Below are 24815 nucleotides of genomic sequence, written 5' to 3'. Positions count from 1 at the left end.
TATCTCCTATCCTCTTTAATTTTATAGGCCTTATTTTGAACTTAGATAAATGAAATTGCAGAAACAATTACCCAGAGTTATTAACTATTATGAGATGCTAAGCGCTTATCTAGCACCTACGCTATACCCTAATTGCCCATATTAAAAATATTATCTGAGACAAAAGTCTTTCGTATTTAACAAATGTTTTCATTTTGAAAACATTTTTTTGTGTACTTAAATAGCAAGCCCAAAACAGATTTTGGCAAACAACAACGAAAGTAAGGTTTTTATGGTCTGGTTGATGACTTTGTTCCATATTCCAAATATGATGGATAGAATTGTCAACAAAAATGTATTTGCTTAACACCTTCAATTTGCGAGAAAATGTATTCTAATGAGCCAGATTGGAGCGACTGGGCTAATTTACAATGTGCGATAAAGCAGCGGGAGGAGAAAGTTGGCCCAACAAAACAATCAAACAACGACCCTTATCACCAGGCGATAAATCACTTGCTTGCAAAGTTTTAAACAAAACAAAAAAACAAAACAGGTTGTTTACTCCTTTTTTGTATGGTTTTTAATAAGCAGAACATTTATTTGCCACATGAGCTGCTAGAATGAGCACACTTGTGCTTTTATAAACACTCTAAAATACCATAAATATCACAAAAGAAAATAATAACTACTCTACTAAATTTCTATGAATACAAACTAAAAAAAAAATTAAACAATGCAAACAACAAAAAAATACACCTGAAATCCTTTCATTACGTGCTATAAGTCATAAACTCTAATCTTTTTGTTGATCACTGCCTTGCTTCTTCTCAGTCTTAAGATATTCCTCCCTCGTTTGTTGCTCCTTTAAAACTTCCTTTTCCTTGTTCAAATGCACCAGTTCTTTGTCATCCCTCAGCGAGCTGTAGTCATTCCATTTTTGCAATGTCGAGTCGGCGAAGAGCACATAAAGAATGCCGCTGCCTATTAACATGGCCGCACATATAAGGAATACATGTTTCCAAGATTCAAAGGTTTGCTGTGAAATTAAAAAAAAATTTCCCATAAAAGTTATCCTTATATGGAAACGAAAAACTTACATTTCCCAATGTCAAAACGCCCACAATGTAGGGTGATATGAAGCCGGGCAGTACTCCTATCATGCCACTGATACCCAAAACAATGCCTGCGAAATTCGGTGATATATCCACAATAGAAGCTAAGGCTCCCGATGATACTGCCCCATGTAACATGGTAGCCATGGTTAGAAAGACAATGGCAGCTGTCGCATTGTGACCGAAGTAAGCCAAAGCCACAACCGTTAAGCCATTAAGAATGCAACCTGAAAACAAAAATAAAAGGGAAATATAAAAACATACAAATTTGCAGAATAAACAAGGTATTAAGTTCGTCCGGGCCGAACACGGGTATATATGTATGTAAACCACCTCTTGTCATAATCCGGTAAAAATGCATTATTTATTCACCCATCGTAGCGCTGAGGATGGCAAGTCCGCCTATGTCGCTGAACACCTGGCTTCGAATCCTGGCGGGACTATCAGAAAAAAAATTTCAGCGGTGATCTCCCGCTCCTAATGCTGGCAAGATTTATAAGATATCATGCTGTTTAAAAAATTCTCTCCAAAGAGGTGTCGGAGACTCGGATATGAAAAAGTTACCCCTTATCATTGAGCACTCATTGATATGTGAGAAGTTTATCCCTGTTCCTTAGTAGAATGTTCATGGGCAAATTTCCCATTTATGCACCCATAGCAGCTAAAGCCAAATATGTGTCCGATTTGGACCAAATTCGGCAAGGACATGGTCTTTTTGGCAGCTATATCCAAATATAGACCGATCTGAACCATTTAGGACTCGGATGTCGAAAAATCTAACATAAGTCACTGTGTCAAATTTCAGCGTAATCGATTACGCTTCTCGTGGGGCCAAGACCTTCTGGTCCAAATCTGGACCGACCCTGGCCGACCTGGGCCGTCTTCAAGAAGGATATTATGGGGTCTAACACAACTCGCTGTCCTAAATTTCAGCGAAATCGGACAATAATTCGCATTTATAGGCCCAAGACCTTAAATTGAGAGATCAGACTATATTGCAGCTATATCCAAATCTGGACCGATCTGGATCAAATTGAAAAACGATGTAGAAGAGCCTAACTCAACTCACTGTCACAAATGTGAGCGAAATTGAACAATAAAGGCGTCCTTTATGGGCACAAGACCTTGAATCGAGAGGTCGGTCTATATGGCAGCTATATCCAAATCTGGACCGCTAAAAGAGCCCACCTCAACTCACTGTCCCAAATGTCAGCGAAATTGGACAATAAATGCGTCTTTTATGGGCACAAGACCTTGAATCGAGAGATCGGTCTATATGGCAGCTATATCCAAATCTGGAGCGCTCTAGGCCAAATTGAAGAAGGATGCCGAGTGGCCTTAAACAACTCAAAATTTGCAAATTTTGCCCGTGAACATTCCGCTAAGGAACAGGGGCAAACGTCTCACATATGAATGAGTGCAAGTTTTAAGGGGCCGAGTCCGAACGGTGTGCCGCAGAGCGACACCTCTTTGGACAGAAGTTTCACATGGCATAGTACCTCACAAATGTTACCAGCATTAGGAGGGGAAAACCAGCGTTGACAATTTTTTCTGATGGTCTCGCCACGATTCGAACCCAGGCGTTCAGCGGTGGATATGTCGATGTGTTGCAAACGGAATGAGAAAATGAATATAACCCCATCCTTCGGTGGTGGGCATAAAAAATCATGTAAAAACGCGTTAAGTTCGATACTCTTGCCCTTGGGTAAGTTTAGTGTTAAAACTCTTTCCCTTGGGTTAGAGCAGTTCTAACTCTTGCCCTGGGGTAACAATAGCAAGAGTACTTAGCCCTTGGGTAAGGATGTTTTAGTACTCTTGCCAATGAAAAAGCGTAGTTTGAGTACTCTTACCATTGGAAAAGGGTATTGTAGATTGAGTACTCTTGCCAATGGAAAAGTGTAGTTTTAGCACTCTTGCCTATGTTGAAAGGTAACTTTAGTACCTTGGGTAAAAGTAGTTTTAGTACTCTTGCCCCTGCGTAAGGGTCGTTTTGGCACTCTTGCTCTTGGGTTTGAGTAGTTTTAGTACTCTTGCCATTGAGCAAGCATAGTTTTAGTACTCATGCCCTTGGGTAAGGGTAATTTTAGTACTTTTTCTCGTTAACAAGAGTAGGATTTAGTACCCCTGCCCTTGGGTAAACGTAGTTTTAGTACCCTTGCAGTTTTAGTAGCTTTTTTTTGTTTTTTAGTTTTGCAATCATATCGAACTTTGATTTTACAGATTTTGTCAAAATTTAGTTTTATGAGATATTTTGTCGAGTCATAAAAAATGTCGTCAAAATTTGATTTATAGAAAATTTTATCGAAATTAGTTTTAAATTAGTAGGAATTTTGCCCAAAATCACATTTTTCTGAAAAACTTCGTCAAATTTGTGTTTTTTTAGAAGTTTTCGTCGGATTTATTATTTTTATACAAATATTCGTCCAATTTTGATTTTTTGAGACTTTTATTGAAATTTGATCTTTTTAAAAATTTATGAATTCTCGAGGTTCTGCATCCCTTCGGACCCGAATTACGATATTAGATTGGAAACCTACTCTCTATTAACTTTCATTTGATACCCATATATTTCCAAACGGTCTTTATGCCCGCTTGGAGGGAATTAAAGGTGGGGCGTTCCCCCAAGATATTTAATTCCAATTTTAAATATGAAATAAAATCGTGGATCTTTTTACATGAAATCGTAACAAAACACCACTTGCAAAATTTCAACTAAACCGGATAATGATTGTGCACTCTAGGAGTTCAAGAAATAAAATCGGCAGATCGGCTTATATAGAAGCTATTTCAGGTTAAAGAAAAACTTGGACAATATTTGGCCCACTTGTTGAAAGTTGTAACAAAACATCAATTGCAAAATTTTAACCAAATCGGAGTTTTGGTTTGGCCCTCTAGAAGGCGTTCAAGAAGTCAAAACGGGAGTTCAATTAATATGGCAGCTACATATAAAAAAATACCGACTGGGCCTATTTACATACCCCAATGACCGACATCGATTAGAAGTATCTGTGCAAAATTGCGACCAAATTGGATTATTAGTTTGGCCCTCTATAGGGTAGTAGAAGCTCTAGAAGTCAAATCGGGGGTTCGATTTATATGGGAGAAATATCCAAACATTATATACAGTTTAGACCCTTTCCTCAAAAACCTACATTGATTAGAAGTATATGTGCAAAATTTCAAAGAATAGTTTTATTTGATTTGACGCTATAATGGTTACCGCAGACGGACGGGCATAAAACGGACTAACGGACATCGCTAGGACTGAGGACCTCAAACAGATCAAGAATATAGTTTAGATCGATATAGCTAGGTAATACAAATTAAATGACTATATTAGTATACTAGCATCCGGAGGAGAATGTGAAAATCAAAACAAAAGCATGATCTTTTTCCTTTTTTAAATTGAGTTTAAGCAACCATGGGGAATGCTCCTTCCCAAACCCCCTTGAACAGACAATTACTTCTCTTTCATATACTTACTTATAACAGTAGCCAATTTCCTTACATTTGTGCGGCTCATCTTCTCAGTACGTAGGAGATAGTCGGCAAATAAGGAAAAGACGTAAGCGAAAATCATGCGCACCAAATGAGGCAAGCCGGACAATAAGCCAGTCTATTTAAAGAAACGAAAACAAGAAAAAAAATTTCATAAATGTTGGGTGCTTTAGAATTTCATCAAATCTTAACTCACCGCCCTTATATTCCAATTGTGTATAACACGGAAATATGTTGGAGCCTGTGTCATCATAGTAAACAGACCCCATATTCCACCCCATTGGGCTATACAATTCATCCAAACAGGTTTTGAGGTTAAAATTTGCAACCATGGAGTACCAGCTGTAGGTGAATTTTGAACCGAGGCACCCAATGACTTTTCAATATATCTCAGTTCCGATTCACTTATGCGGGGATGTTGAGCCGGGGTATCATAGACAAAGAACAACCAACCCAACCACCATACAGAGCCTATAATGCCACAAAGGTGATAAACCCAAACCCAAGAAGTCCAATGCATGACATAGCCAAAGCAGGGATAAAACACCGCAATACCCACAGAACTACCCAAATAGGCGGTGACAAATTTACTTCTCTCATTGGGCGGTATCCATTTGGCGGTAAGCACATGCATAGCTGGCCAAGCCAAACCCTAGAGGAAAGAATTTTTATTCCATATAAAAGGAGTTGAGTAGCTAATATGTAAATGCTTACCGTTATTAGACCTTGGATGACTCGCAATATGATTAAGGCTCTAAAATCCCAATACGAAACAGTAGGTATAAAAAAGCACATCCAGCATCCTATGGCATTGGATAGACCAAATACCAATTTAGTGCCATATTTTCTAGCCAAAATGCCACCGGGTATCTGGGTAACCCAATGGGCCCAGAAAAATGAACCCAATACCAAACCCTGTTGGTATTCATTCCAATCGAAGCCTTCTTCGTCATCACTGTAAAGCTATAATAAGGAACAAAGAAATTGGGATTTAGAGAGAATGAAGAATAAATCGGGGAAACCCCTCTAATGAGGACGAATGGAAAAAGCAGAAGTTATTTTGCAGATGATCTTTCGCCTTATGGCCTCATTTTTATAGCAAAGTCGGAACGGTCTGCACACACCACTTCGTAGAGAAATTTATATGACATAAATATGAGGTCTTCACAAAAACCGCCAGAGTTATTAAGGAGATAGTGATCCATCGATCACTATCTCCTTAATAATTGTAAAGTAGACGAATTTTTAAGAACTGTAACCTTCTATTGTACATTCCTGGTAAATTTGTATCTGTGGATATACCTCTAGCGACATGCAGCCTAAGTCTAAGAGACAACCAATTCGAACCAAATGTGGAAGTTATTCTTTCTTAAAGGAAATCTGCCCTCCGTCAATAGGAAAACGAGCGATTTACGGATGTACCAATTCTAACCAAATCTGGATATATTTGCATTTAAAGTTATTCTTTCTTAAAGAAAATCTGGCCGTCCGTCATTAGGGAACGAAGGATGTAGTGCTTGGCATCGAAAAGTTATCACTGAGGGCAATGGCAACAGTCATAAATCCCACTTATTCTGGGTACAGTGCCTTAAAAATATCACGTAGAACCGTAGACTAGACGATATGGAAAGAATTGGAACTAACTTACTTATTCTAAATAAATTGGAATCTGTGAAAATGCCTCTGGCGACATGCAGCCTATGTCTTCGAGGTAACCAGTTCTAACCACATGTGGATTTATTTGCATTTAAAGTTATTCTTTCTTAAAGGAAATCTGGTCTTCCGTCGATAGGAGAAGCACGGATTTATTGCTTGGTATCGAAAAGTTGTAACAGAAGATTATGGCAGAAGTCATAAAATTGCCATATTCTGGGTGCCGTGACTCTGAAACATTACAGAGAAATGTGCCAATCATAAAAGAATTGTAACTACCCTACATATTCCAGGTAACTTGGAATTTTTGGGGTTGCCTCTAGCGAAAGGCCTCCTTATTTTTCGAGAAAACCAATTCTAAAAAAAGTGGATATATTTGCATTACAAGTTATTCTTTCTTAAAGAAAATTTACTAAAATCTACATGGCGCTAAGGTTCTGATAAAATTCAGCAGAATAACCGGGAGTGGTGTCTTCGAGATAACCAATTATAACTAAACGTGGATATATTTGAATTTAAAGTTTTTCTTTTTTAAAAAGAAGTTTTATCAAAATCCATACGACGCAAATATTCCTACAATAATCTCAGGTAGTTATAGTACAGACGAACTTGCAATACTAAAACTATGAAACCAGAATCTGTGTCTGTTACTCAAGCGACATGTGAACAAAATTTTCGAGACAAGTTTCGAGAGGTAACGGTTGACAGACGGTTACCTGTTGGGGATATGAGCGCTCCAAGATTATGTAGCCTGAACTAATTTGAACTATCGATTTGCTGTGGATACATTTGCATTTAAAATTATCATTTTCTAAATGGAAATGTCCATCAAAATGTATGTGACCCCAAGACTGAATTCGGTAGATGCTCGAGAAGTAAAATCGGTAGAACGGTTTTTATGGAGATCATATCAGGTTATTGGCCAACTTGGGCCATACTTATGTATTTCGCATAAAAGCTTAAAGAGTAAATCGAGAGATTGGTTTATATGAGAGCTATAGAGCAATTCTGACCATAGATTGGGTAAGAGTGGCGGTCTATTTTTTAGCAGCCTAACTTAGACTACTTTAGCCCATTGTGATACCACAGATCAAGCCTCTGTTAGGATTCGAACCCACAACTCTCGCTCTCTGGTAATCCAACTCGGCAATTCTTATCCGACTTGGGTGAAATTTTGCATATGTCGTGTTGGTATGACTTCCAACAACTTGACCAAGTGTGGTCTACATCAGGTCATTAACTGATATATCTACCATATAAACCTTTCTTCCGATTAGAATTCTTGAACCTTTAGAGGGCGTAATTATTACTCGATTTGCATGAAATTTTTGGATATTTTTGCATAGCTTCTTACAGCCACGACAAGTACGGTTCATCTCGATCAATAACTTGACACAGCTCATATATATTTGAAAAAATCAAGAACTTGACAAATGCGATCCCTTGTGGAGGGAATATAACTTTCAGCCTTGCCGATCTTATCACGCTATTACTTGTTTTCTTTGGTCTTTTGCGTTGCTTTTATTTTTCTGTCCTTTTTAGATGTCTGTTATCGTTCTGTGGTGTATGTTTATAAAATTATTCTCCATATTCTTTTCTTCTACAATTTTCTAAAGTGGGTACAATGGATCTAAGGTCCCCGAGTGTTAGAGCTGGCAAAATAACGATGGCACTATCCATATTTTATTTTTTATTATACCCTACACCACCACTGTGGTAAAGGGTGTTATAAGTTTGTGCATTTGTCTGCAACGCTACGAAAGAGAAGAGCTAGACCCATTGATAAGTATACTGATCGGCTTAGAATCACTTCCTGATTCGATTTAGCTATGTCCGTCTGTCTGTCAGTCCATATATTCTTGTGATTAAGGTGCAGGTCGCATTTATTATCTGGTTGTCTTGAAATTTTGCACATGTCACTTAATTGGCCCAAGGACGAAGGTTATTGATTTGGAAAAAAATCGGTTCAGATTTAGATATAGCTCCCATATATTTTTTTCATCCGATATGGTGCTTTAAGCCACATATTTTGTCCGATCTTTACAAAATTTGGCACGGGGTGTTTTATTTAAGGTCTACATATATGCGCAAAATTTTATAAAAATCGGTCCAGATTTAGATATAGCTCCCATATATATCTTTCTTTTTTAGGCTGTAGAAGCCACCATTTTAGTCCGATCTTTAAAAGATTTTGCGCTAGGTTTTTTTTTGACGTCCAAATGTGTGCGCAAAATTTTATGAAAATCGATTCATATTTAAATATACCTCCCTTATATATCTTTCATCCGATATGGCCTTTTAAGGCTGTAGAAGCCACAATTTTGCTCCGATCTTTACAAAATTTGCCATGGGATGTTTTATTCGAAATCTACATATATGTATGTACAAAATTTCATAAAAATAGATCCAGATTTAGATATAGCCCCCATATATATCTTTCCTCCGATATGGAGTTTTAAGCCTGTAGAAGCTACAACTTTGGTCCGATCTTAAAAAAATTTAGTACGAGGTGTTGTTTTCGATGTTGTCGTATGTGTGCCAAATTTCGTCAAAATCGGTCCAGATTTAAATATAGCTCCCATATACATTTTTCATCCGATATGGAATTTTCAGGCTGTAGAAGCCACATTTTTAGTCCGATCATTACAAAAGTTTGCATGGGGTGTTTAATTCGACATCTACACATGTGTACAAAACCGAAACCGAATTTTATGAAAGATTCGGTTTCGATTTAAATTTACTACTCCCATATTGATATTTTTCGTATCGATACTATAGGCAAAGTTAGTTTTTTCGCTCCGATCTGGACATTTTTTTAAAACTCAGAGTAATGGGCCAAGACATTGTTTAGAATCCTTTAAGAACTATCGGAACAATTTTTCCTGCAGACAAGCTCTTCAGAAATCGTTCAGAATTCCTTTCGAATTGTCGGACGAAAAATTCAAAAAACACCTACGACAAAACGTTCAGAAATCGTTCAGATCTCTTCCAAAACTGTCGAAAAAAAATCTCTTAGAAAACCAAACAGAATTCGGAACGCTTTCGGTAAGATCTTATTGGAAGAATTCAAAATTTGTATCGAAATTTGGTTCACTGGGTATTGTTATATAGGTAATTCTATGTTTGTAGGTTATGGATTTTGTATGTGTTGCAAGCTGAATGACAAATGAATACCCACAATCTTTTGGTGGTGGACATAAAAATAACTTGTATTACATTTCCTATGAAATTGAATTGAGTTTGTATTGTATTAATCAATTTAAACCTTATACGAGTATGAGAAAATGGGTTGATGGTTTAAAGTATGCATACAAAACAAAATTCCCGGAAATATATAAGCCAATTAGGCAACCAACGTCAATACTACAATTCCCTCTTATCGCGTTATCGACAATACAACTTTGAGGGATCAAAGATTGAACAACCATATTCCCTTTTTACTACCATTAATGTATGACAGACAGTATGAGAGGTCATTTATTTCGTAACTGTACATATCAGTGATCAGATAAAGGTTTCCTAATTTCGTGATCGCAATTAGAGGTTTTTTGAACTCAATGTTATCGCTATATGCAATGGAAAATATTTATGTGATGCAACGATATTCGGTATTTTTCCTTTCCTGTTGCTATCAGAGAAATACTCGCCTAAATGTTTGTAGTAATAAGATCTATAGCAGATATAAACCACGATCGCCTGCTAGTAATGACAAAAATAAAACTAAAAGAACTTCTTATCAAAAATATTAGTCATAGAAGATACCCTCTGCAACTGGAAGAAGTCCCCTATTATTTAGCAAAAATTTACACAAAGCAAATACTCATTGATAAGAAGTCTCTCATAATGAAAAGACCGTGGGAAATTTGTATACCCTCCACCATAGGATGGGGGTATACTAATTTCGTCATTCTGTTTGTAACACCTCGTCGTATGCGTCTGAGACCCCATAAAGTATATATATTCTTGATCGTCATGTCATTCTAAGTCGATCTAGACATGTCCGTCCGTCTGTCTGTCTGTCGAAAGCACGCTAACTTTCGAAGGAGTAAAGCTAGCCGCTTAAAATTTGGCACAAATACTTTTTATTAGTGTAGGTCGGTTGGGATCGTAAATGGCCCATATCGGTCCATGTTTTGATATAGCTGCCATATAAATCGATCTTGGGTCTTGACTTCTCAAGCCTCTATAGGATGCAATTCTCGTCCGATTCAAATGAAATTTTGCACGTGGTGTTTTTTTATCACTCCCAACAACTGTGATAAGTATGATTCAAATCGGTTCATAATCTGGTATAGCTGTCATATAAACCGATCTTGAATCTTGACTTCTTGAGCCTCTAGAGGGCGGAATTCTCGTCCGATTTGATTGAAATTTTGCACGTGGTGTTTTGGTAACAGTTCCAACAACTGCTCTAAACATGGTTCAAATCGGTCCATGTTTTGATATAGCTGCCATATAAACCGATCTTGGGTCTTGACTTCTTGAGCCTCTAGAGGGCGCAATTCTCGTCCAATTTGACTAAAATTTTGCACGTAGCGTTTTTTACCACTTCCAACAACTGTGCTAAGTATGATTCAAATCGGTTCATAATCTGGTATAGCTGTCATATAAACCGATCTTGGGTCTTGACTTCTCAAGCCTCTATAGGGCGCAATTCTCGTCCGATTCAAATGAAATTTTGCACGTGGTGTTTTGGTAACACTTCCAACAACTGCTCTAAACATGTTTCAAATCGGTCCATGTTTTGATATAACTGCCATATAAACCGATCTTGGGTCTTGACTTCTCAAGCCTCTATAGGGCGCAATTCTCGTCCGATTCAAATGAAATTTTGCACGTGGTGTTTTGGTAACACTTCCAACAACTGCTCTAAACATGTTTCAAATCGGTCCATGTTTTGATATAACTGCCATATAAACCGATCTTGGGTCTTGACTTCTTGAGCCTCTAGAGGGCGCAATTCTCGTCCGATTTGAATGAAATTTTGCACGTAACGTTTTTTTATCACTTCCAACAACTGTGCTTAGTATGATTCAAATCGGTTCATAATCTGGTATAGCTGTCATATAAACCGATCTTGGATCTTGACTTCTTGAGCCTCTAGATGGCGCAATTCTCGTCCGATTTGATTGAAATTTTGCACGTGGTGTTTTGGTAACACTTCCAACAACTGCTCTAAACATGTTTCAAATCGGTCCATGTTTTGATATAACTGCCATATAAACCGATCTTGGATCTTGACTTCTTGAGCCTCTAGAGGGCGCAATTCTCGTCCGATTTGGCTGAAATTTTGCATAAGGTGTTTTGTTATGACTTCCAATAACTGTACTAGGTATGGCGCAAATCGGTACATAACCTGATATAGCTGCCATATGAACCGATCTGGGATCTTGACTTCTTGAGCCCCTAGAGGGCGCATTTCTCATCCGATTTGGAAAAAAATTTGTACAACGGCTTCTCTCATAACCTTCAACATAGGTGTCCAATATGGTCTGAATCGATCAATAGCTTGATACAGCTCCCATATAAACCGATCTCCCAATTTTGCTTCTTGAGCCCCTACAAGGGGCAATTCTTATCAGAATGAACTGAAATATTAAACAATGACTTCTACAATGTTCTGCATTCATTTATGGCCCGAATCGGACTATAACTTGAAATAGCTCCATTAGCCTAACAGTTCTTATTCAATATTCTTTGTTTGCCTAAAAAGAGATACCGCGCATTGAACTCGACCAATGCGATCCATGGTGGAGGGTATATATTGGGTTGCCCAAAAAGTAATTGCAGATTTTTTAAAAGAAAGTAAATGCATTTTTAATAAAACTTAGAATGAACTTTAATCAAATATACTTTTTTTACACTTTTTTTCTAAAGCAAGCTAAAAATAACAGCTGATAACTGACAGAAGAAAGAATGCAATTACAGAGTCACAAGCTGTGAAAAAATTTGTTAACGCAGACTATATGAAAAATCCGCAATTACTTTTTGGGCAACCCAATACGATTCGGCCTGGCCGAACTTAGCACGCTCTTACTTGTTAATGATACTTTATATACCTACTACAACATACAACCTAACTAAATTTAGCGCAACTGTCCTATTGCCTTATTAACTCTTTCATTAGATAGTTGTTAACTTGTTTAATAATTCGGTTTTTTGCGATTATTTACATTATCTACCGCAAAGCTCAAAACAAATCCATGATAAGTAGTTGATAGCACACTTCAAAATCAAAACTTGTTACCAATTGACTTAAAAGGTTTATGCGAAATTATAACTAAGAGAGCTGTAGAGCTTATCTGTGCTAAAATAAAAAACTAGCCCCAGACAATGTGACGCCATAAAAATTATGGGGACATAATTTCTATTGTCGAAATTCCACTCCTCACCTACATACACAACCACTTAACAAGACGGTGAGGTCCACAATCAGCAATCATTATTATGAAGTGGCGGCGTTAGTTAAACCACAAACAAATCAATTCAATTCATAGAGGTAGAAAAGATAATTCCAAGATTTCATGTGACATATATAACTAAAAATAGAATAACCCACAAAGTACATGCAATCAGAGAGATCAGAATGAACAATTGCCTCACTGCAGGTGATTCGCACAGTCGGCTACGGTTTCAACCTGATCCATATTGGATCATAACATTGCGCCTCATTCATACATTAATTTGTTTTGCACTTACCCTAGATGCATTCGTCACCAGTTGCTGCACCACACCGTCGTTATCTTCTCCATTCATTGTAGGCCCGGAAGAATGTTGTCTCTGCACAGCTTCTTCGTCTTCGGTCATAAGCTTTGCTGACTGCGTCACATTCATCGACTCATAATCGCCATTAGTATGGGTTTCTCCCGATAACGATGCTGATAATTCTGCTAGGGCTGCTAGAGGTGGTGGCGCTTGTGTTGCGGCCGATTTGCTTTTGGAACTAGTCACCATCTCCACAATTGTGATATTTAGATTGATGCGTATCATGTAATTGACAGCGAAACCAATAAACACCAAATACCACAAAACAGAACGTGCCTCTACTGTTAAGGGAGAAGAGAAAAGGAACGGTAGAAATTTAATAATATGACAAATTAACATACAGTGCCACACATAAGTATTGGCCCAACCATCAATTTTTAACTTTACCGCTATTTTTCAGCCCCGTCTCCCAGTCTACTCAAGAAAAAAAAATATTTTTCCGAAAGAACCCATGTTGTTACTTAACTAATGCAGACATTTTTATTCCAAATTTTTTTTTACTCTTTTATATTTTATTTGCAATTTCATCGCACAAAAGTATTGGCACATACTTTTACTTGATCACTGTGTCCAAACGGTTTGGCATGGAATGCACTAATTTTTTCGTAGTTTCCTCGCCTAATTTTTGCCATTCAGCCTGCTTAAGTTCGGATTTATTGGAAATGGGCCACCTTTTTACACTTCTATCTAGTTCCTCCCACAAATGCTCAATGGGGTTGAGGTCTGGAGATTGCGGAGGATGTGGCAGGACAGGTGCGATTTTCATTATTAACCACATACGCACATCATGAGCAGAATGTTTGGGGTCATTATTCTGTTGACATTTAAATGACCTCGGTAGATTCAGTTTGTCCGCGCTTTTTTACATTTTCCTTTAAAATATTTAAATATACTGTTCTGTCCATAACCGACCCCCGCAGATGACATGCAACCCCATACCATAACTCCTCCTCCACCGTGTTTGACTTTAGGTGCAAGATTTTTTTTTCATATGCCGTATTGGAGTTTCTCCATACAGTAGAGCGGTCATCAGAACAGAAAATGTTGTACTTACCCTCATCCGAGAATAGCACTTGGTCCCAGAAGCTGTTCGGTCGGCTCATATACTCTCTTGCGTAGGCTAGGAGGAGGAGTTATGGGATGACTCCTCCTCCACCGTGTTTGACTGTAGGTGCAAGATTTTTTTTCATATGCCGTATTGGGCTTTCTCCATACAGTAGAGGGGTCATCAGAACGGAAAATGTTGTACTTACCCTCATCCGAGAATAGCACTTGGTCCCAGAAGCTGTTCGGTCGCCTCATATACTCTTTTGCGTAGGCTAGGCGCTTCTTCTGGTTATTTAAAGAAATAAGCGGCTTACATCTAGCAACTCGGGTACTGTAATCGGCCTCATGGAGCACTCTTCTGATCGTCATGAGATGAATTCTCTTTCCAATCTCCTCTTGAACTTCAGCTGTTCATTGTGTTGGCCTTTTTTGGGGTCATTTTGAATTTCGCACTATCTTTTGACGCTCCCAGTCACTTAAAACTCGGGGACGCCCAGAGCGTTTTGCGTTTTGTAAATTTGATTCTCCTTCAAACCTGTTGAACGATGCTACGATTGTGAAACGGCTTCTGTCCATCATTTGGCCGATCTGAGCAAACGATTTTCTTGGCTGTGAAAGTGCAGTATAATTTTTCGCTCAGATACAATCGTTTCTTTTTGACTTGGGGTAATTTTTTGTATTTTCTGCATTTAATTTTATTCTTAAATTAACGGTAAAACAACTTTTGCAAAAATGGTTGTCAATTGGCAAAAATTAGGAAAAAATATAGCAGAACATTTAAGTGTGTCAATACTTTTGTGCGAGTAGACTGGCAGACGGGCTGGAAAAGTTAAAAATTGATGGTTGTGCCAATACTTATGTGTGGCACTTTAGGTTATCAAAAAAGGGAACGGAATTTTATTCCTAAAACATAATTTCCATATACCATGGCATAGTTATAAAAGGTTTTTGAAGGTGTCTTCAGATCCACTCTCCAAAAACATATATAATGTCTATGGACTTGGGGCTAGCCAAATTGTAGCGCTCACTGCTGTGAGGTTAAGAAAATTCTCTCATGCAGCGGCGCTGTGCAATTCTTAATACAATGCACCTAACGCATGCAGAGCGGGTAACACAATTTCCAAGCCGCTTTTTGATTAGAAGTACTGTACCACTATACTGATAGCGCCAATTGAAGCTACGATATTCCTGGTGAAAGTGGGTACAAAGACTTTCAATCGAAATCGTCCCAAGCTAGATGATCACAAGCGAATTGGAGTATTCTATTAAGATGCATGACTGAACATATCGAGAAGGTTACTCAATTTATACCCGACTGTAGTGTGTCAAGCGGAGATCCTTCCAATTAAATAAATGGTGGAGTGACAAAAATAGTATAAGCCTTAGCGACGGTTGGCGTGTGTTCTCAGACAAGCAGATAGGTATTAAATCTATAGAGAACCTACTTTTGAATTCAAAAACTGGCATCGGGTAAATGGCGACCTATTACACTGATTAAGTAGATTTTTGAAATTCGTGTCCACTCTTTGCAGCATATTATTCGGTATGTTAGCAATGGCGTCGCAAATGTTGTTCCTTAGGTGTTCTTGAGGATTTACATCACTCCAATAACTTCTTAATTTAATTTATGGAGCATCTGGAAATGTAAAAGAGATCCTCTTTACTGAAAAAAACTACCGCGTCTTCAGGTAGGTTATCAATTAGCATTCACATGCATTTTTACAAGCAACAAGGTCGCGTTCAGTAAATTCTTGCACAACAGCCAATTTATAGGTATGCAATTTAAGGTGCTGATAGAGAATTGCTTGAATAGTGGTGTCAGAAACTCACATAGCAACTGTGCTTGCGAGCCAAACGCCGGGGAGAACGAACAACTGACTGCTTCACTTTTTCGATGTTTTCCGGAGTTCTGATGGTCCGTTGAAGTCTATTTCAAGGTTTAGCGCTACTTCCACACTCGGGAAAAGGGGTTAGCCCAATACAGAATGGAATTAGGACCAGAAACGAGTCTGTGAGGAGGATTTTTGAAGCGAGCGACCCTTAGAAAAGAAGCTCTGGACGGCGAAGGCAACTGACTGAAGAAAGAAACAAACATGGGTACTTCCCCCTCTAGATGCGCCAACGTTCGACCCCCTCCTCCCCACCCAACACACCTACGTTCTAGTTCTACGTGATAACCATTTCTAATGGAATGTGGATATATTTGCATTTAAAGTTATTCTTTTTTATACCCACCACCGAAAAATGGGGGTATGGTCATTTTGTCATTGCATTTGCAACACATCGAAAAATCCGTTACCATTGAATCCATTGATGGTCGTAAAAAACTGAGACGATCTAGCCATGTCCATCCGTCTGTCTGTTGAAATCACGCTACAGTCTTTAAAAATAGAGATATTGAGCTGAAACTTTGTACAGGTTCTATTTTTCCCATAAGCGGGTTATGTTCGAAGATGGGTTATATGGGACTATATCTTGACATAGCCCGATCCGGCGATTTATGGTCTTAGGCCCCACATTTATTATCCGATTTTGCTGAAATTTGGGACAATGAGTAAAGTTAACCCCCTCGACATATTTCTGCAATTTGGCCTAGATCGATCAAGATTTGGATATAGCTGTCATATAAACCAATCTCTCGATTTATGGTTTTGAGCCCATAAAAGGCGCATTTATTGTCCGATTTCGCCGAAATCTGGGACAGTGAGTTGTGTTAGAACCTTCGACATTCTTCTTTAATTTGACCCAGATCAGTTCAGATTTGAATATAGACCGATCTCTCAATTTAAGGTTTTGGGTCCATAAAAGGCGCATTTATTGTGCGATGTCAACGAAATTTGGGGCAGTGAGTTAAGTTAAGCCCCTCGACATATTTCTGCAATTTGGCTTAGGTCGACCAAGATTTGCCATATAGACCGATCTCTCGATTTAAAGTCTTGGTCCCATAAAAGGCGCATTTATTATCCGATTTCATGGACATTTGAGACAGTGACTTATGTTAGGCTTTTAGACATCCATGTCGTATATGGTTTATTTTTAGATATACATAGCTACTAAAAATACCAATATTTTGTTATACACAATTGAACATTGACTTGAACTTATTGGTATTTGGTCCAAATCGAAACATATTTCGATATAGCTGCTATGGGACATAAGGTATGCATTTTTAACCGAATATTGACAAAAGGTGGTTCACATATATACCCGAGGTGGTTGGTATCCAAAGTTCGGCCCGACCGAACTTAACGCCTTTTTACTTGTTTTTTATTTCTTAGTCAAATTGACAAAAATTTATTTGTATAGACAATTTTTTAGAAAAATTATGTTAGGTTAGGTAAGAGTGGCAGTCCCTTACAGACTCACTTAGACAATTTTAAGTCCATTGGAATCGAACCCACGGCCCCCACCCTGGCAATCCGAGCACGCTACGAACTCGGCTACCAGGGCCAGGTCTTGTCTAAAAGTCATTTTTACGGAAAATGTTGTCTACAAATTTTTTCTATAGAAAATTTTATCAAAATTTTTACAAAATTTGTTAGGGAAATAATTTTGTCAACATTTTTTTATGAAAAATGTTGTCAGTTTTTCTATTTTTTAATAAAATTATTTTAAAAAAATTCTAAAAATTGTATTTCTATGGAAAATTAAATCCAATGTTTTTAGTAAATTAAAATTTTCAATTTTAAATTTTTTTCTATAGAAATTTTTTTTTTTAATTTTTTTTCTAAAGATTTTTTTTTTTGAATTTTTTTTCTATAGAAATTTTTTTTTTTAATTTTTTTTCTTATAAAATTATGTCAATATTTATTTTACTAGAAAGATTTTTTAATAACCCATTTCTTAAAAAAAAATTTTTAAATTTTAGTTTTATCAACAATTTGGCAAAATTTCAGTTCTATCATTTTATAAGGAAATAGAATTTTAGTTCTATTGACATTTTTTTTAAATATTTTTCTATGGAAAACTTTTTCACAATTTACTTTTCCTTAGAGAATTTTTATTTTAAATTTAATTTCTCTATATTGTTTTGGTTTTTATTTAATTTTTATTAAAAATTTTGTGAAAATTTTAGTTCTTTCCAATTTTTATTTCTGTAAAAATTTTTGTCAGCACAAAAATCCGTTCCCTATCTAGAGATTACGATCATATTGCACTTACCATTAGACATTTTGACAAAGACGAGATTATTCTATTAGATGGGCAAGATAATACTTTTTTATTTTCGTTTTTAGAAATAACGTATTCCTTTTAACACTTTATGAGGCCTTATGCACTTTACTAAACAGGGCTAGTGTTTTTAAGCGAAGTCAAAACTATCAGAGCAACATTTTTGCATTTTGTTTCTGAAAATTTCCAATTTTTTTTTATTTCAATATTTTTCAGAATTTCCCACGCACTGTATTATTGACTCTGTTGCATAGAACGATTTTTTTTTCAAATGACTTTATTTTCCATTATTTTTTTCACATTCACAGAAATCCACAAACGAACGCACTGAATGATGATGCTTGTCCGCACCGTGTGGCTTTGAATAAAAAAAATACACTTTTTTTTAAGAAATTACTTAGCGGTCTTTTACGTCTTGAATTTAATTTGATTATTTTAATTTCTTTCCATTTACTTAATAATTGTCAGAAAAACTGACTGCCTGACGATCACGACAACGACAACGAGCACTTGGTACTTGATGAGCGCTTAGGCTTTCTTTGACGACTGGCGTCAAGGGGCAATGGATAAGCTAAGTCAGAGTAAATAGTTACTAGAACTAAAGTATGGCTGCTCACTACCGCGCATAGAGCAACTGACTGACTGACTGACACACTAACTGCTCGAGTAGGCTGCCTGTTGATTGCCGGCCTGATATTTGATCTGCTACTATGGAATATCACGAATAGAATGCAATCACTGGTCATGGATCCCCTTAATAATGGCTCGCTCTCGCTTCTCCCGGCAAATGTTTTTTTTTTTCTTCTTTTTTATTGTATTTTTCTTGCTCTGTGATAAGGAAACCCGAGTGGTGTTATTTCTCCTCAACCAAATGGTTTTTAAAAATCTATTGAGATAAACACAACAAACGGTGGTTGTCCGTCTGTCCGTGTCCGTCCACCAAGAATATCTCACTTTGTTGATATTCTACCGAACATTGTCGCAATGAGTGGCACACGACAACAAGTTCAAAAGAAATATCGCCACCTTCGTGTAGGAAATAACTTTCACGGCTTACCCCCACAATTTCACATGATGATAATGCATATTCTTATCATCAGACTATCTGTATTCGCTCGATCTTTGTGTGTGATATGGAAATATCAGTTGTAACAGCAAGGAAATTGTTGACATTTAACTTTATATAGGGATAATGCCTATTTAACTAACACGCAAGATAGGTACAGTTTTGGTAGTTGACAGATAAAATAATGTTGCTAGTAGGCCAGCACTAAGGTTCCTAGTTGACCTTCACTAAGGTTTATATTCTCCTAGTCGACAAGCAAAAATTATACTGTATTCTTAGGATTATTTGCTCTGAATGTCCTAAAGATCAGCACTGAAGCTCATTTATTCTAGGGATCCCAGGTTGCGAGGAACAGTCGACTTTTCGACTTTCGACTTTGAGAGAGTTGAGCTGACCAGATTAATTAATTTATGTCTCTTACAAATATGGATGTCCCAAAATTTCCTTTGTATGGCAGAAAGGTGACGAAATAAGAAACATTTTGAGGCATAATTGAAAAAAATCTAAATTTTTTTAAATATTGGGTTGCCCAAAAAGTAATTGAGGATTTTTCATATAGTCGACGTTGACAAATTTTTTCACAGCTGGTGACTCTGTAATTGCATTCTTTCTTCTGTCAGTTATCAGCTGTTACTTTTAGCTTGCTTTAGAAAAAAAGTGTAAAAAAAGTATATTTGATTAAAGTTCATTCTAAGTTTTATTAAAAATGGATTTACTTTCTTTTAAAAAATCCGCAATTACTTTTTGGTCAACCCAATAGTTTTTACGATTTTTTTTTTTTTTAATTTTGTGATACATAGTTTTAAAATTTAAGAAATTCTGCACAAAACCCCTTTTAGGCGTTTTTAAATCCATTAATTTGTTTTTATGTTATAGCGTTTTGAACATTTTCAATCCTGACAGGGTGGCAACCCCGCATCACATGGACCTAAATTCATACTCTTTCTTTTAGTATGACGCCTTTAGGCGTTTTTAAATCCATTAATTTGTTTTTATGTTATAGAGTTTTGAACATTTTTCTGCTAAAAAGTTTGAATCCTGACAGGTTGGCAACCCCGCATCACATGGACCTAAATTCATACTCTTTCTTTTAGTTTTTACATATACTAAAAAATATATAGTTGCTAAAAGAAATATGAGCACTTTTTATACCCTCCACCATAGGATGGGGGTATACTAATTTCGTCATTGTGTTTGTAACTCTTCGAAGTATTCGTGTAAGACCCCATAATGAGATTTTAAGTCGATCTACCCATGTCCATCCGTCTATCCGTCCGTCCGTTGTCTGGCGAAAGCACGCTAACTTTAGAAGTATTAAAGCTAGCCGCTTGAAATTTTGCACAAATACTTCTTATTAGTGTAGGTCGGTTGGGATTGTAAATGGGCCCTATCGGTCCATGTTTTGGTATAGCTGTCATATAAACCGATCTGGGGTATTGACTTCTTGAGCCTCTAGAGGGCGCAATTTCTATCCGATTTGCCCGAAATTTTGCATGACGTGTTTCATTATGACTTTCTACAACTGTTCTAAGTATGGCTCAAATTGGTTCATATGCTGATATAGCTGCCATATAAACCGATCTTTGATCTTGACTTCTTGAGCCTCTAGAGAGCGCAACTCCTTTCCGATTTGGCTGAAATTTAGCATGACATGTTTCGTTATGACTTCCAACAACAATTTTGAGTATGGTTTAAATAGGTGAATAACCTGATATAGCTGCCATATAAACCGATCTGGGATCTAGACTTCTTTAGCCACTAGAGCGCGCAATTCTTATCCGAATTGGATGAAAGTTAACATGAGATGTTTTGTTATGATTTCCAACATCTGGGCTTAGTATGGTTGAAATAGGTCAATAACCTTATATAGCTGCTATATAAACAGAACTTGGATATTGACTTCTTGAGCCACTAGAAGGCGCAATTCTTATCCGATTTGGCTGACATTTTGCATAAAGTGTTTCGTTATGACTTCCAATAACTGTGCTGAGTATGGTTCAAATTCATAACCTGATAAAGCTGCCATATAAACCGATCTGGGGTCTTGACTTCTTCAGTCTCTAGAGGGCGCAACTCCTATCCAATTTGGATGAAATTCAACATGACATGTTTCGTTATGACTTCCAACAACTGTGCTAAGTATGGTTCAAATTGGTTCATAACTTGATATAGCTGTCATATAAACCTATCTGGGGTCTTGACTTCTTAAGCCTCTAGAGGTCCCAATTCTTATACGATTTGGCTAACATCAGGATTCACTAATAGAAGGTTAGGTCACATGCAAAACACAAAGTGGATAGGCCCCATAAACATCATTAAGGATGTCAAATCTGACGATTGAAAATGTCATCATATAGGAGAAAACGTAAACAAATAATGAATGTAAAAAGAGAACAAGTTGACATCCTCAATGCCAAGTACTGCCAAATATTAAAAAAAAGTATATCGGCTGATCGCTTGGCTTAACCTTATTCAGTGAATCCTGGGCTAACATTTAGCATGACGTGTTTTGTTGTGACTTCCAACAACTGTGCCAAGTATGGTTCAAATTGGTTCATAACTTGATATAGCTGTCATATAAACCTATCTGGGGTCTTGACTTCTTGAGCCTCTAGAGGGCCCAATTGTTATACGATTTGGCTAAAATTTAGCATGACGTATTTAGTTGTGACTTTCAACAACTGTGCTTTGTATGGTTCAAATCGTTCCATAACCTGATATAGCTGCCATATAAACCGATCTGGGATCTTGACTTCTTGGCCGCTAGAGGGCGCAATTTCTATCCGATTTGGCTGAAATTTTGTACAACGGCTTCCCCCATGACCTTTAACAAACGTGTCAAATATGGTTTGAATCGGTCTCTAGCCGGATACAGCTTCTTTATAAGCCGATCTCCCTATTTTACTTCTTGAGCCCCTATAGGGAGCAATTTTTATTCCATTTGGCTGAAATTTTACACAATGACTTCTACTATGCTCTCCAACATTCTCTTCTTTTGTCCTTTGTTTGCCTAAAAAGAGATACCGGGAAAAGAACTCAAAAAATGCGATCCATGGTGGAAGGTATGTAAGAGTCGGTCCAACCGAACTTCTTCTTCTTCTTCTTGAGCCCCTATAGGGCGCAATTTTTATTCCATTTGGCTGAAATTTTACACAATGACTTCTACTATGCTCTCCAACATTCTCTTCTTTTGTCCCTTGTTTGCCTAAAAAGAGATACCGGGAAAAGAACTCAAAAAATGCGATCCATGGTGGAAGGTATATAAGATTCGGTCCAACCGAACTTAGCACGCTTTTACTTGTTTTCTAAAGTGGATTTTTTGGAGAATGCCTTATATATTTTAAATCGTTTTGACATTCTATGTCGATGTAACTGTAGGACGGATACGTTCGTCTGTGGAAATCACGATAGCGGTTGAACGCTATCGAAGAAGAAAAATGATAGACTCATTGATAAGTATACCGATCGACTCAGAATCACTTTCTGATTCGTCTGTCGGTCTGTCTGAGTGTCTGTCTGTCTGTCCATATTAATTTGTGTACAAAGTACAGGTCGCAATTTTCATCCGATCGTCTTAAAATTTGGTACAGCCATGTTTTTCGGCCTAGAGACGAAACCTATTGAAATTGGAAAAAATCGGTTCAGATTTGGATATAGCTCGGACTATCATATCGTCTAAACGAACAAACATATCGTTCGATTTGCTGTAATATTGCAATTAAATGGTTATTTGTTAACCGATTCTCTCGAAATTTGGCAAGAAGGATTTTCTAATGACTCTGAACATTACTGGTGAATTTCATAGAAATCGGTTCAGATTTAGATACATCTATCATATATATATATCGCCCGATTTTCACTTCTAGAGCCACTGCAAGCGCATGTATTGACCAATCTTGACAAAATTTTGCACAACGCCTTCCTCGACGACTACCACAATATCTGAGAAGTTTGTTTGAAATCGGTTCAGATTTAGATATAGTTCCCATATATATGTTCGTCCGATTTTGAGAAATATTATAATAAAGTGCTCATTTGTTAACCGATTCTCTCGAAATTTGGCAAAAAGGATTTTCTAATGACTCTGAACATTACTGGTGAATTTCATAGAAATCGGTTCAGATTTAGATACATCTATCATATATGTATATCGCCCGATTTTCACTTCTAGAGCCACTGCAAGCGCATGTATTGACCAATCTTACCAAAATTTTGCACAACGCTTTCCTCGACGACTACCACAATATCTGAGAAGTTTGTTTGAAATCGGTTCAGATTTAGATATAGTTCCCATATATATGTTCGTCCGATTTTGAGAAATATTGCAATAAAGTGGCCGTTTGTTAACCGATTCTCTCGAAATTTGGCAGGAGGGATTTTCTTATGACTCTTGATATTACTGGTGAGTTTCATAAAAATCGGTTCAGATTTAGATATAGCTGTCACATATGTATATCGCCCGATTTTTACTCCAAGAGCCTCTGGAATTTATCCATCTTGCAAAAATTTTGCACAACTCTTTCCTTGACGACTACCACAATATCTGAGAAGTTTGCTCAAAATCGGTTCAGATTTAAGTATGGCTCCCTTATAAACGGTGATTTTTTTGAGGTTAGGATTTTCATGCGTTAGTATTTGACAGATCACGTGGGATTTCAGACATGGTGTCAAAGAGAAAGATGCTCAGTATGCTTTGACATTTCATCATGAATAGACTTACTAACGAGCAACGCTTGCAAATCATTGAATTTTATTACCAAAATCAGTGTTCGGTTCGAAATGTGTTCAAATTTTGACAAATTTTGTTCAGCGATGAGGCTCATTTCTGGTTGAATGGCTACGTAAATAAGCAAAATTGCCGCATTTGGAGTGAAGAGCAACCAGAAGCCGTTCAAGAACTGCCCATGCATCCCGAAAAATGCACTGTTTGGTGTGGTTTGTACGCTGGTGGAATCATTGGACCGTATTTTTTCAAAGATGCTGTTGGACGCAACGTTACGGTGAATGAACACATTTCGAACCGAACACTGATTTTGGTAATAAAATTCAATGATTTGCAAGCGTTGCTCGTTAGTAAGTCTATTCATGATGAAATGTCAAAGCATACTGAGCATCTTTCTCTTTGACACCATGTGTGAAATCCCACGTGATCTGTCAAATACTAATGCATGAAAATCCTAACCTCAAAAAAATCACCCTTTATATGTTCGTCCGATTTTGAAAAATATTGCAAAAAAGTGCTCATTTGTTAACGAATTCTCTCGAAATTTGGAAGGACCGATTTTCTTATGACTCTTAATATTACTGGTGAATTTCATAGCAATCGGTTCAGATTTAGATATAGCTTTCATATATGTATATCGCCCGATTTGAACTTCTGGAGTCGCAGCAAGCGCATTTATTGACCAATCTTGCCAAAATTTTGCTAAACGCTTTCCTCGGCGACTACCACAATATCTGAAAAGATCCGCCGAGGTCCATTAAAATTGGTTCAGAATTAGATATAGCTCTCACATTGTACTAAT

General features: G+C 37.2%; 1 protein-coding gene across 2 annotated transcripts; it reads right to left on the bottom strand.

The window, feature by feature from the left end:
- Positions 1–533: 533 nt before the first annotated feature.
- On the bottom strand, positions 534–18978 carry LOC106082537 (sialin). Of its 2 annotated transcripts, XM_013245105.2 has the most exons (8): positions 18679–18978; positions 18216–18582; positions 12942–13288; positions 5304–5552; positions 4786–5241; positions 4575–4707; positions 1077–1318; positions 534–1015 (listed from the first exon to the last, which is right to left on the bottom strand). In XM_013245105.2, the coding sequence occupies exons 2-8, from the start codon at positions 18223–18225 to the stop codon at positions 773–775; spliced, it is 1680 nt and encodes a 559-aa protein (XP_013100559.2). In that variant the 5' UTR covers positions 18226–18582; positions 18679–18978; the 3' UTR covers positions 534–772. The 2 variants fall into 2 exon arrangements, with proteins under 2 accessions (XP_013100559.2, XP_013100558.2); XM_013245104.2 differs by having other exon boundaries at positions 18216–18978.
- Between the last annotated feature and the right edge of the window lie 5837 nt (positions 18979–24815).

This window comes from Stomoxys calcitrans, chromosome 5, assembly GCF_963082655.1.
Source record: "Stomoxys calcitrans chromosome 5, idStoCalc2.1, whole genome shotgun sequence".
NCBI lineage: Eukaryota > Metazoa > Arthropoda > Insecta > Diptera > Muscidae > Stomoxys > Stomoxys calcitrans.
Note: the sequence above shows the minus strand (reverse complement) of the source record. Positions and strands in the feature narration are given on the sequence as shown.

Excerpts from the sequence above, each read along its gene's own strand:
- LOC106082537 (XM_013245104.2), bottom strand. Across the intron at positions 4,708-4,785 it reads ACAATTGGAATATAAGGGCG|ACTGGCTTATTGTCCGGCTT; the intron begins GTGAGTTAAGAT and ends TTCTTTAAATAG. Across the intron at positions 1,016-1,076 it reads GCGTTTTGACATTGGGAAAT|CAAACCTTTGAATCTTGGAA; the intron begins GTAAGTTTTTCG and ends TTAATTTCACAG.